Source organism: Diadema setosum, chromosome 15 (assembly GCF_964275005.1).
Source record: "Diadema setosum chromosome 15, eeDiaSeto1, whole genome shotgun sequence".
In the NCBI taxonomy this organism is placed as follows: Eukaryota; Metazoa; Echinodermata; class Echinoidea; order Diadematoida; family Diadematidae; genus Diadema; species Diadema setosum.
The window spans coordinates 23,217,907-23,232,040 of NC_092699.1; the positions used below are offsets into that span (position 1 = coordinate 23,217,907).

The 14,134-nt window shown below is 39.5% G+C and overlaps 1 protein-coding gene across 1 annotated transcript; it reads right to left on the reverse strand.

The window, feature by feature from the left end:
* Nucleotides 1-844: 844 nt before the first annotated feature.
* Nucleotides 845-9,121, reverse strand: LOC140238600 (transmembrane protein 26-like). The gene is made up of 3 exons (XM_072318500.1): nt 8,898-9,121; nt 2,743-2,839; nt 845-1,708 (listed from the first exon to the last, which is right to left on the reverse strand). The coding sequence occupies exons 1-3, from the start codon at nt 9,119-9,121 to the stop codon at nt 845-847; spliced, it is 1,185 nt and encodes a 394-aa protein (XP_072174601.1).
* Between the last annotated feature and the right edge of the window lie 5,013 nt (nt 9,122-14,134).

The window sequence follows — 14,134 nt, forward strand, 5'->3', positions numbered from 1 at the left end:
AAGGTTATATATATATTTTTTTTTTACTATTCTTAATTATCAGTACAGTGAAAATCTCAGGACTGCCTCCCTTTAAGAATAAACCGTAGGCGAAAACTCATCAAGATAAAATCAAACTTTAGATGTAGATAAATGAAGTCCCTTTTTTATACATAGAAAACTAACCGGGAATGTTAACTCGGATAGATACATGAAACTGAATTTGTCGAACATTTTGAAACCCGGCTCGAAAAGACGATTTTGTACATAGAGTATATTTTTTTTTCACGTCTGTAAATCGTATTCCAAATAATTCTATTTCTTATACTAGTAAAGCAATTCCCTTTTGACTTTCGGTTGTTGTTGGCTTACTTAATACAGTTTGTCTTGAAAACGTGAAAACGTACACAAGTAATGAATGGCACACAAGTTGATGTGAACAAACACAACTACAAGTCAATATCTCCACTTACAAGACGTGTCGTAAGTGGGGTAAAGGCATTTTGGTGACGTGTGCCATCAACGAACATGACTAGTTACTGTAAACGGTGTCTGGGACCACTCGGTTAGCATGGATTAATAACACTTGTGTCCACAGACATACCATTATGGACACGGATGAGAGACGAAATATTTGTGTGGCAGTTTCAATTATTAAACGTTGACTGATGGCGTCATATCTGGTTGTACGTAACAATGAGATCGATTGCAGTGTCTATATCATACACGAAATGAGCACGAAAATACCAATAAACAATACAACATTCAAAGATAAATCTATAAAGTTACAGCGACGACTGTAATTGAGTTCCAGAATTGCACTTTCATTTATTACAGCAAAATATTACGATTTTGCTTGATACAATTAACGTCTATAAAGGACTTGAAATGCTTCTTGGTAAGCGGCACTCTCGTATGGATCATGGCCTCGTTCTGCCGCGGGGTCGGTGGAACTATCTGACTCTCTACCAACTCCAGCAGCAAGCACCTCGGCACGCAGTCTTTCCAGTTTCCGCTCTTTGTCGGCAGCCTTCTTCTCCTGGTGCACGACGACGAGGCGATAGACCTGTAGCATCAGCACCAGCGCGTTTTTGCAGGTGAAGAAGACGCTGAGATGCGTGAAGACCTTGTGGTGAATGATGAGAATCAGTCGAAGGACTAGGAAGGGTCCATCCTGCAGCAACAGCGCCACCACCACTGCCCACATCTCCGACTCCAGGCAGGCGCAGCGGTTGTACGGATACACCTTGTCCTCATCCTCCGGTCGCACCGGGATCACTCTGTTTCGGCTTGGCGGATTCGGCAATGGCACAACCTGTCGGAATCGACCCCACGGCCAAGGTAGCCCCGTCACCAACACCACCGCTTTCATCTTGGCTAGTCGCTGCCACTTGTTTATCTTGTCCTCATCCACCTTTTCCTCCTTCGCCGGTGGGGGCGCTGGAGAGGTGTACTCCGGGTGACCCCTCGTGGATGTCAGTACCAGGGTAAATTGGATCAGACTCCAGGACCAGAGTGTGAGCACAGCGGTGATGAGTTCGAAGTTGTACGGCGAATCGTCTGAGTTGAAGCTGTCGAAGAACTCGATGATGTCAGCCGCCGTGGCGATGTAGACCAGGAGGAGCTGGGAGAGCTGATCCCGAGTGATCTGACCCTTCGGCAGGAGCCATCGACCTACGACTAGCACGAAGAGCAGCAGCTGCTCCAACGCTAAAACCCATGTTCGGGCCTGTTGTGTGGTGAGACAAAAATGACATAGAAGAATTGTTTGTTTTAATTGACCACTAATCAAGGACGGAATGAATGCTTGAAAACGAGCATGAACATGACCAACGGCCTTAAGTCCCCTTCGACGAACAAGGTAGTTCCTTGCCTTTCATAGGACACAACCACTGTCATCTAGGAGTTCGAATAAAGACCACAAGACATCTGGTATTATACAACTTCTCTTTTAAATGAATATCAAAATATAAAACTTGCGACTGATTTCAGCTGGTGTTTGATTGCAAATATTTGTCACCATATCACGATCAGATTCAAATTGCTATCAATCTGTATGAACTGTACGAACTCTAAGCCACTGAAAAAATACGTGTCACAATTTTCTTGTGAAAAAAATAATGCTTTAATGCTAGGGGGTTATATCTTTTCCTATCTCATGATATCCTGTCCATAATTTTGCTGTCAAGAGTGACTGATGATAACTTGCAAATTTCATATAGCTTCCTAAAATGTCCCATTAATCTAGAATTAAACTCAACGTTTGACTGATTTACGATCAATCGCAACTTTTCTTATGTATAGTATATTGCAATGGATTGGCGGATTTACGATTGATTCTAATCAATCGCAGCATGTTGATAGTCTGTGGTGTCATCTATTGAGCCACAACACCTCTTCGATTTGATGTAAAAGGGAAAATGAATGTTGATGGAGAATTTACGAGTGCGTTTTGACACTTAAGTTTTTAAATGTTCTTTAAGAGCACAAAAAGTATAACTTTTGACATCCCTACGCGCACGGTCTGTTTCACCGCACTTGGCTGCTTGGAAGCCAATCTGATATGGGGGAATTAAAAGCCACATGATGGAGAGCAAACTGAACGGTACTACTGAATATAAATGCAGTCTATAATTATGGGATATAAGCAAATTTCTGATATATAAATATAATGAAGAATGTGGCATTTTCGTACTAAAACAACGTAAAAAATCATACGTTTATCAATTTAGCATTTTCAGAGTCGAGATCATCACCCTGAGCCTTTTCGAGCGATAGCCGTCTACGCAGTAAGTCGAACTCCAGGATCCATATGGAGGGCACTGAACCAGCCAAGAAGCACAAGACACTCGGACAAAACCTGCCAAGGGAGAAGGGGGGGGGGGGGAGGGAGAGAATAAATGGTGAATTATACCAAATGAACCAGAGCTTCTTACCCTGGCCTTCTGTTTGCTGCAGTAAAGTTGCCAAGAAAAATGCACATGTTCTGAATAATCGATGCTTGGGTTTTGTATATTTGAAAACGGATGATGTTCGTTTTTTCAAAGGTTCGTTAATCCGAAAGTGAAATGAGATTTTGAAATTCCAAAAAGGAACGAAAGGTGAGTAATAAAAATAAAGAATAAAAAGAAAAATTGGAATACGCACCCTATTTCGTTTACAGATTAACGAACTGTCGAAATAGCTATTTTTTCTTCTTAATTTTCGGATTAACGAACCTTCAAATTAACCGACTTTATTTTGTTTCCGGATTTAATAACGAAATGTAAACATGAAAATAGTGTTTATTCGATAGCAAAGAACATCAATTGTATTACACAGAGGATTGCAAATTAAACGTATTTTGTGCATATTCTGTGATATTGTCTTTTCGCAAGCTGTTGGGTATCTCTTCCTTAAGTCCACGTTGAGATAATTTGACTGCGTGTGATCAGGTGATCAAAATAAGCATCACATGATGGGAGACCGGAGACAGAGGAATAAAAACACAGGGATGAAGTACGTATAGGACCCTCATCTTTAGAGGGGCCCTGAAATCAAAATGCATGTTGATTTGTGTTGATTTATGATACCCTCAACATCACTTTTGCGGTGAAATAAATATCTAGAAACATTCCATATATTTTCAACGATTTTTTCTTCTATTTTTCTTCAGATTACTGGGGAACGCCCACCAAAAAAAAAATCCTTCAAAACCAATATTCTTGAGATGACCTCATCTGTCAATCATTGCTAAAGTGTTGAAATGTTTACCAAAAGACATTGGAATGCACCTTCCTCTCGACTCACCATAACTTGCATGTTTCTTTGATATTAATGTGACTAACAAAAGACATGGACCCCGTTTACAGTGCGAAGCTCGGCCGCGGCCGAGCCCTCCTTTATATCAGTGTAAACGCGCAAAAGGCCAAATGCGAGGCCAAAATTGGCCGCGCATTTATTTTGGCCACGCTCTGGAGGTGGTCTCGGCCGCGGCTCGGCCGCGGCCGAGCCTGGCCTCTTCTTGGTGTAAACGCAAACTGGGCCAAATGCGCTGCCAATTTTAGTCTGGCTGCCAGACCCTCTGCCCGTACTATTTCGCTATTCACGATATCAACCTCCTCAACGTCGAAAACTAGTATAGTTTAAGGTGGTTTTGTCCTGCAGAGGATTTTTCCTTCGGCAAAGGCCTTTGCCCGAACGGCGACTTCGTCGCCACGGAATCTAGTTGGCAAAGGGTCTGAAAACCAGGCTATACCAAATTGCGTTTGTTTACAAGCAGAGCGCCACTACGACAGAATATTGAAAGGTTTGAATTAAAAGCGCGGCCGAGCCGCAGTGTAAACGGACAAAATTTCGGGGCTCGGCACCGCAATTGAGGCTGGGCTCGGCCGCGGCTCGGCCCAGCCCCGCACTGTAAACGGGGTCTTGGCGAGGGAACGTGCAAGTTATGCTGAGTCGAGGGGAAGGTGCATTCCAATGTCTTTTGTTAAACATTCCAGTACTTCAGCAATGATTAACAGATGAGGTCATCTCAAGAATATTGGTTTGGAAGGATTTTTTGAGGGCGTTCCCAAGTAATTTGAAGAAAAATAGAAGAAAAAAAAATCGTAAAAAATATATGGAATGTTTCTAGATATTCGATTCACCACAAAAGTGATGTTGAGGGTATCATAAATCAACACAAATCAACATGCATTTGGATTTCAGGGCCCCTTAATTGACCTATTGAAAACCACAATGTTTTCCCGCTAGCAGAACACACTCTGCTCTGGTTAAAGAGAAAGGGGAATCTCAGTGGTGATACAATTATAACCCGTAGCCTTGATCGCAATATAATAGTGGCAACCCCCCCCCCCTCCCATGCTCGGTGAAGATAGCTTTATACAGATTAGCAAACGCATCGCTGAGGTACACTTTCATAAGTACGTTAAAATCATGACAATCGCTGAATTAATTTGATGCGAGATATTTAATATCCCCAAAATGTCCCACAATGTCTCACGTGTCACATGAAAACAACCTCATACCATGGTGTAACTCCATGCCCATATTGTGGCCTTTTAACTGCTTGATCCCTTCAATGTGGTCTGCAGATTTCCACTTCCACTCAAGGGCTTGCAAATTTCTAATAAAATTGTATTTCCATCAGCCACGTCACTTTTTAATATGACTTGAATCAAAATTACAAATTCGCATATTAATGCCTATTTCCGTGTATGCATCACTTGATCACTGAAAGAGAATTTTAATACCAATGACGCCAAACGCGCATGAATATTCATAACCATTTACAGAAAGCTTTTTAGTGATAGTGCCTTGTTTAGACACTCAAGGGTACATCGTGGATTTTTCAAAAGGGAACTATAACACTGTAGTTTTAATCAGCGACTCCAACGCATATATATTGCACCATATTAGAAAATATAATATTTGGCATATCTACACAAATATTTTTTTTTTAAAACCAAATGGAAAAAGACTTAGACTATTACGAAAGGAAGAACATTAGATGAAATACAGAATACTCTCACTTCACTGTCCTGTTTGACACATTTGGCCCCCCCCCCCAATTTTTAATTTCGGATGCCTACAAATATCTAATGTGTGACAAGAGATTGATCATTACGTACGTGTCCTCACCCTCATTATCGATGCGTCGCCTATAATTAAATTTCAACTGTATTTTCAGGTCACCACGTGGCTGTATACCATTGTGGTCATGAAAGGTGACACACTCCCGCTTTGTTAGCCGTCTTCATTTCCGCACAATGAATCCATATCGCATGCGTGTACCCGCAGATCAGGCTCCCTGCCTCCCCCCCCCCCCCCGTTCTCAGAATGCTAAGAAACAATACCAAAAAAAAAAAAAAAAGCGAAAACGAAATTAACGTCATCAAATTTTCCAAAAGGTGCGGAAGGTCGTATGCTCTCACGTAATGTGGCAAAATCGACTGATTACCGTACTATTACACAATATGCGTGTGATCAACAACTCGTCCTGAACAAAAGCACGTCATGAAGTGAGCTGTCTATCAAAATTAATATGGTTGGTCAACAGCAGTAATATAAAATTATACTTGAAATATCAGCGTCCATTAATGTGACTGAGGACTGCTCGTAAACAAGGCGATCACTAATTCCGAATGCAACCTTCGAGTTTCACAATCATCAAACAGCACCAACGAGACATGCATGATTACGTATATTCCACATGGTGATCATATCCCTTACCTTTCCTAATCATCAATTTCATTACTTTGTCTGTTACTGTGACACTGTCACTATACCAGCTCGTTATGATAGTTATAAAAATAGTAAGAATAAAGAGAGCAATAATGACGATAATGTCGATTGAATGGTTACCACGATAATGATTATAACGTCATCAATTACTATAGACGACACTATGATAACAATATCAATAGTACTAACAGCAATAACAACACTAATAGTGCCATCAACGACATTATCACTCATTATTTACCAGTATATTGGTATAGTATAGGTACATAGAAACATTACCACAATGCCCTTACCGTGTACATGTATTATTGTTATCATCCCTGTCATATTTCTCATGTTGGCCACGGAGTCATAAGCTTATTATCGAGAACTGTAAATTGGATGACTTTTGTACACTTCTTTTTTTTTTTTTTTTTTTTTTACTGAAATGTCTGAGTCAAACAGATTAGCTCAAACTGTCAAACAAATTATACAATGTATGTCGCGAGAAGGAAAGCCAGTCACGTTATTCGGGAGGGTGTGTGTTAAGATTGATAGGCTGCATTCATGAATACTGAAACATGTGTTATATTCTGTTCTCATTCAATCAGCGGCGTAAGTCTCTACCGAATAGTTTGGGTTGTTTCGTGTCGGTTTATTTTCCTTCCGGCCTGGTTACAGAAGGTTGAAATCTTGATCGATTTTGGAAAAGGAGACAAAACGTGAATCTCATTTGAAGAACTTTGTAAAATATCATATTTGTTAACGAAGATGACCCACAACAAACATGAAGATGCCTCTGTGTCATGCATTCTACTGAAAACGATATAAACAGACATGAAAATATTTCAATTTAAATAATCGATCAATATCCCATGATGGCTTTTGTTTATGTTTGATACAACAGAAGGATATATTTGTGTAACACTAATTTTGACATTCATGTTTTTGAAATTTCGTGAATGAACTGATGAATGACATACAAAGAAAGATCGTTCCGACCTGCTACTCAAGAAACACAACACACCGTGACAGTCCAAAGAGACCCTTTGAATTAGTGGTTCAATGTATGTTACGTTTGTTTGTATTCACAAATATTATGGATTACCCGCCGTGTAGTGAAGCAAAGAAATTGATATAATCACTTCCCTTATTTTGTATACCACTCCGCCTTCAAATGTCACTTGTTTTGCGGTGGTTACGAGTTCATCCAATTTTCCGAGGTACCACCTCAAAATCTATCAATGATGCATGGAGCTTCTCATCCGAAACGGCAGTTTGGCGCCGTGCCCTGTTCCGCATCACGATTTATCTGCCATTATCTCTGGAACTCTGTCTCAGCCCCAAACCCCTACCCCGTTTCCATGACAACGAACAGGTATACTATTCTGTAAAACACTTGAGCAAATACAAAAAGAGAAGATAGATGGCAAGATAGATAGAGAGATAGAGAGAGAGAGAGAGAGAGAAAGAGAGAGAGAAAGACACGTACAACAACAATACACACAAAACAGACACACACACTAATCATGCTAATGTACGTCTCTGCACATTTTGCGACTGATGAGGAAAATCAGATGCTACAGTGGTTTGGTTGACTTCCTTTTTCATTTCCTCTATCATGTGTACTCCGATGCTCATGCATATATCCATACAAAATGCATGTATCTTTCAACATTTATCATGATAACACACTGTTTGGCAACGAAGCATACATGGGAGCGATATCTTGTAGTTGCATATTCTAAAAATGTACTGGGGTTATCATTTCGGATGTCTTATTCTTGGTATGTATAAGCGTTTCTTTTTACTTCTGCATGTGGACACGTTTCCTAACATTCCTTTCTTCCCTTTGAATGTTTCTAGAGATAAATGACGCCATATAAATGCTGTTTTATCATCATCATCATCATCATCACCATCATCATCACCGTCATCACCATCATCGTCATCATCATCATCGCCATCATCATCATCATCACCACCATCACCACCACCATCATTATCATCATCACCATTATCATCATCATCACCATCATCATCACCATCATCACCATCATCATCATCGCCATCATCATCATTACCACACCATCATCATCACCACCGTCACCACCATCACCACCATCACCACCATCACCACCATCACCACCATCACCACCATCATCATCATCATCACCACCACCATCATCATTATCATCATCACCATTATCATCATCATCATCATCATCACCATCATCACCGTCATCATCATCGCCATCATCATCATTACCACACCATCATCATCACCACCGTCACCACCATCACCACCATCACCACCATCACCACCATCATCATCATCATCATCACCATCATCATCACCATCATCATTATCACCATCATCACCATCACCACCATCACCACCATCACCACCATCACCACCATCACCACCATCACCATCATCATTATCACCATCATCACCATCATCACCATCACCACCATCACCACCATCACCATCACCACCATCACCACCATATCATCACCATCACCATCATCATCATCACCATCTTCACCATCATCACCACCATCATCACCATCACCGCCATCACCGCCATCACCATCATTATCATCATCATCATCATCATCATCATCATCATCATCATCATCATCTCCCCCCTTTCTTTCTCTTCCCTCAACCTCACTCTCAGCTATTTTTTTCCTTTGTAGGAAACACTCACCATTTCATTTCCTCTCCCTTGTTTCTGACGAGGGTAAAGACAGTCTCCCCGGCTAGTCCGATGAGAGTCAATGCAAGTAGCCACGACTCTGTCATCCCGAGGACTACCGCCACTCTCCCGATGGCCGTCAGGTTGTGTGCGGCGAATAGCAGCCGGGTAACGATTGCTTGAGTTACCTTCACGCCCGAGCACGACAATTTCTCTTCGCACCTCATCTTCCACATCTTTTGTTGTCGTTATCTCTCTTTGTTGAAACGACTACCTTTTTTTTTTCTGCAGAAAGAAATGATTCTAATCCATCGCACTACTCTGCTTTCCTTTATCAAAGTTCGTCAAATTTCGACTATATTTAAACTCATGACACGAACACTGTAAAGAGAGTGAACGCGATGCACGTTAAATGCTGGCTGGTAGACAGGAGCGCATATGGATGAGTTTTACTTTCTAGACGTTGCAACGAACTGGCGTTGAAGGGTAGCCCTACTGTCCACAAACCGTCGACATTTTATTATACTGCAGTACTCATTGCCAACGGCGCAACACACAATTTCACACTGCTTTCTATGGCTTACTTGTAATACCGACTGAAGAATTCGACATCTTGGCCTAAAACACTTTCTGTAGGAGAATTATTACTTTGCAACGTTACTTTGTGCTTCAGTGATTTGTCGCGACGAATTGTGTAGTTTGAGGTACATTATATTCCTTTAGGCAATCGGATAGCGATTTGCATTAGTGTCCGACTGGCAAAATAAATAGAACATTTTGTTGTTTTTTCTTCATAATACGAGCTTTGTATTAAACAAACATCGTTAAGAGATACACTACGATTTTAGTCTTTAATATTGAGAGTTTCAAGTCTACTGTAGTAATGACGGTCGTTCGAATGCTTCATCTTTAGCCGGGTACGTAGATGATATCTAGCATCCAAAGTCAATATTCATTCATAAAAGAGAAATCTAACGATCAACATGATCGCAATTCTTTATAAATCAAATTCTTATCAATGCTAGGAATACAGATGAACGTTTTTTCTACCATTAATCCCATGAGATTTGCCAGCCTTGTAATTTGTTAATCCCAGGATACTTGCCTACGTCTCCTGGCAGACGTCAAAACGAAAATTACATTTTTAAATGCTACTTCTCCGATATGAGCAATTAATCTTTCATATCGAAAGGTATTATTTGGGTAATGTCAGAGTATGATAGTAAGCAAATATTTTGATGAACGTGCTGGCTGTATACCATGAGACTTAATTCAATTCTCTCTATACTTCGTTACATTCACTGGCGCCTACAACGAGCCTCCCCCCGCCTCTCTCTCTAATCATGATTTGATGAGTTCGATACATATTTACACTGGAGCCATTTGACCTGTCTGAGTATTGGAGACACCTACTAATGAATGCGAGCCCATGGAAACAATGGAGAAATATTTATTGTCACACTCGTGTATTATAATAAAAAAGGGAGCTTTTATTTCTCAGTTGTCAAATAAAAGTTTTATACGCGTTTGTGTGGAAATGCGTATTTGCTTATGCGTGTGTGTGTGTGTGTGTGTGCATGTGCATGTGTGTGTACGTTTATATGACTATGTTCTGGTTTGCATTTGTATACAGTAATAAAATGGATCTTGAGCGACTATAAATGACGCATTATTTTTACTCAATCAGTAAGCTTTAGATTAGAATGTTTGATGGAGGCAGTTTAGTACATTCGAGCAGGATCCATGAGTCCGAATGAATACATGTATTTAAGCTGTATCTTGCAATGGCTTCTAACTGTATATTTGCCATATATCATGTATATGTTTCATAACTATTTCAAATACAACTGTTTTAACTTACATCGGTTTTTTTTTTCTTAATTTCAGCACCTGGTCGTAAAATTCTACCACTAACTCAACTGGGCTTTTTTCCATCAGCGATTGTTTGTCTTTATATCTATGATAGGACCTATATGTTTTGTTTTTATACTAATTTGTATGTAATGTTTCGAAATTTATTCGTACATGGACTTGATGTAAAACAGCGTGCAATTGCTGATTTCGTTGTCCTGTCAGAATATGTTGAATAAGGAAATAAACGTAGGAGTTTGGAATTAGTTGCTTATCCTTCTACCCCCGCTGCCGACGAACTCGAACGGTGAAAATAAAGACATAGGCCCGAATTCACGAAGGTGGTACAAATGAAACCATGGTTTAAACCATGGCAAAAACCATGGAGCGCCAAGTGTCGCATGGAATATTTCGTTACGAAATCAGTCATTTTGGCGACGAAAAAGACCAATTTCGTGAAGAAATATTCCGTGCGACACTTGGCGCTCCATGGTGTTTGTCCATGGTTTATAGGGCTCACACCCGTAAATACAATGGAATGTCCCAGACCCCTTCACAAATTCGTACCAAAGATACCAAAATAAATGAAGGAAAAAATTGATTAAAAATCAATGATGTAGTTTGGCAAAAAACTGAATAGCTGTAGATGTTGAGTATGAATTCCTCTACAAACTGCAGTTTGGTTGGATGATGAAAGCTTTTCTGATGGAATTTGAGGGGACTATATTTCATTGGGTACGTGTACGGAAAATAGGTGATTTTTTGAGTGACAAGAACTCGTAGTCTGGCTTTGCGGACCCCTGGACAGAATTTGGACTGAAGAATCCACCCTGAAAATTTGATGGATGAAAGGGTATATCTCACTTATCCAGGTTAGTGAAGCTGAAATACCTCATTTCTCCCAGCTATTTTACAGAATTTTTTGAAATTTGATTTTTAACACACATCCCTATGGGGAAATATTTATGGGTGTGAGCCCTAAACCACGGTTTCATTTGTACCGCCTTCGTGAATTCGGGCCAAAGAGTCCCTTCAGTGTCATATCTATGCAGCGGGAGAGCACGGCTTTTTCAACTCGGTCATAGCACGGTTTGTTTGTTGTAGCTTTGTAAGTTGTAGCTTTAGGGCTACTTGTGTTCATGTAAAACAAAGTGAGACATTCTCCTTAGATATTCTTCCGAATCTAATTGCTATGGATGAAACAACATTTGTTTGTTTTTTTGAAAAGCCAGGTGGTTTTCTGCAAAGCAACTTAATTTCACGATAGCCGCACACGTATGTAATTAGCACGTACGTAAGTACACACAGATACTACAACGCAAATAAGACCGAGCTCGAAGTAATAATTGGACTTCAACAAACTGGGCACCAGATCGTTTAAAGGCATAATTTACCATTTGCAGATGAAACAAAAATCCAGCAGTAGTGCTTTAAAATAGTTCTAAAATGTGAGTTAGGGATAGAAACAACCACCGTAAAAATTTGAATGTGTATAATCAATGTTAAGTATTGTTAAATACACAAAATGTGAACAATAGTTATAATAAGAATTCTTCCAGATTAAACCGTCTACAGTTACGCTTTATTGAGAAAAATACTGATATCTCCTTATATTTTAGGCTTTACTGCAAAAATTTTATTTGGTAGGATGTTTTGTGATACAACAGACCTACACATATTGATGAAATTTGATATCTTGAACATTTTGAAATCACTGCTCCCAAAGGTAAACTGGACCTTTAATACGGGGTCATAAAAAGGATCGATGATTGCTTGCATTGCATAATTATCTTGTGTATGCTCGACTATTTATCCAGGAGAAGTGCTTTTGTGCCACGAAAGTAGATCTCCCTTCCTTTAATGATGCTTACATTTTACTCTGTAATTACTGCCACAGTGAAGTATACAAGGCAGGAAATTTCAAGAGCATTACTGTCGTACTGTGGCCAAAAGGTAACAAGTGACAAATCATCCGAATCTGATTTGTTGATGTTTTTAGATGTGACTTAGTATGTCTAGCTTTGATCTCATGTATTCACCAGGCACACTCAGCCTATTCAGCCAATTAACCTATCCAGGATGTCATAAAATGACACTGCAGTGTAAATGACGTTAATTGGTCACATAATTGGTCATGATAATTGGTCTTATTTACAAGAAGCGCGAACTACTCGTAGACTGTATATACAGCAGTGGCAGAATATTGGTAAAGACATCATGCAAATCGTACTGAATACCACCCTCTCCTGATACTGCATTTCATAATGGGATTCTTGTCGTATTCAGTGTCATAGTTTTTATGATACAGTATAATTTACTGGTATTCGATTTTCTTTAAAAGTGTAAACAGGCTGTAACAGCACTGCGGAAACACGCATCAAACATTATTAGATATGGTTTTATTGTTACAAAAGAAGGCACTTCGAATCATTTGTAATGCCGCTCCTTGCTCTCATACAGCTTCTTTGTTTTCTGAAAATAAGATTCTGAAAATTAAAGATTTGTTTTTATTTCATTTAGGACAATTTATGTATAGTTATAATAACAACTGTCTTCCGTTTATATTTGATTCTATGTTTCTTCGTAACCTGACATACCATAGTTACCCAACAAGACAGTCTAATGAATTTCACTTGCCCCGGCTTAGAACTGTGTTAGCTCAGCAGACATTCATTTATACAGGCCCAAGATTCTGGAACTCCCTTAGTCCAGACATAAAAAATGCTCCTTCTTTGTTTTCATTTAAAAAAAGATTGAAATCATTCCTCCTTAAGTCTTATAATGTAACAGAAAGAAATTAATTTTGTTTGTTTATCTTTTTCAGTAAGTAGGTTTTGTAAGCACCAGGATGCTATTGATTTTTCATAGGCTTGCTATAGGTCGCGTCTTTCGCGGAATTCCACATCGCATCCCCTGTTTTTCTTACTGCAAACTTGTACATTATTACACGTGCCTTCACAGAGCAGATAATATGTTCTGCTATCAGCAATTCCAAACAATTGTATATATCATTTTCTCGTCGCTTTCAACGCTCTACACTTCTAATATGGCTAATAGTCTCTGTTGGTTTGATCTTGAATGTATCGATTGATCTAGGCTTTTTGTTTTTAGTTGTCTCGTCTCTTTACTTGTATTTCTGCTTCTTCCCTTTCCCCTTTTCCACTTTTTTTTTCATCCCGCACACATGTAGTTAAGTTTTCACTTTTTTTTTCTCCTGTGAGGTGCCCACGTTGTACAAGCATAGTCTTTTTAGTGGGTACCTCCACTTTTTTTCGCAGAATGTATGTCTGTATGAAAAATACCTAACTTTGTAATGATTATTGACAAATGTTATTCTTTGCTATCTATGAATCATTCCTTATCAAACGCATGTCGAATCTATATTTTTTGTACATTCT

Bases quoted from the DNA above. Each gene is read 5' to 3' on its own strand.
- LOC140238600 (XM_072318500.1), bottom strand. From the start codon at position 9,121: ATGTGGAAGATGAGGTGCGAAGAGAAATTGTCGTGCTCGGGCGTGAAG. The intron at 2,840-8,897 runs GTGAGTGTTTCC...CTCCCTTGGCAG, and splicing joins AAGGGAGAGGAAATGAAATG to GTTTTGTCCGAGTGTCTTGT. The intron at 1,709-2,742 runs GCTCAGGGTGAT...ACCACACAACAG, and splicing joins GACGGCTATCGCTCGAAAAG to GCCCGAACATGGGTTTTAGC.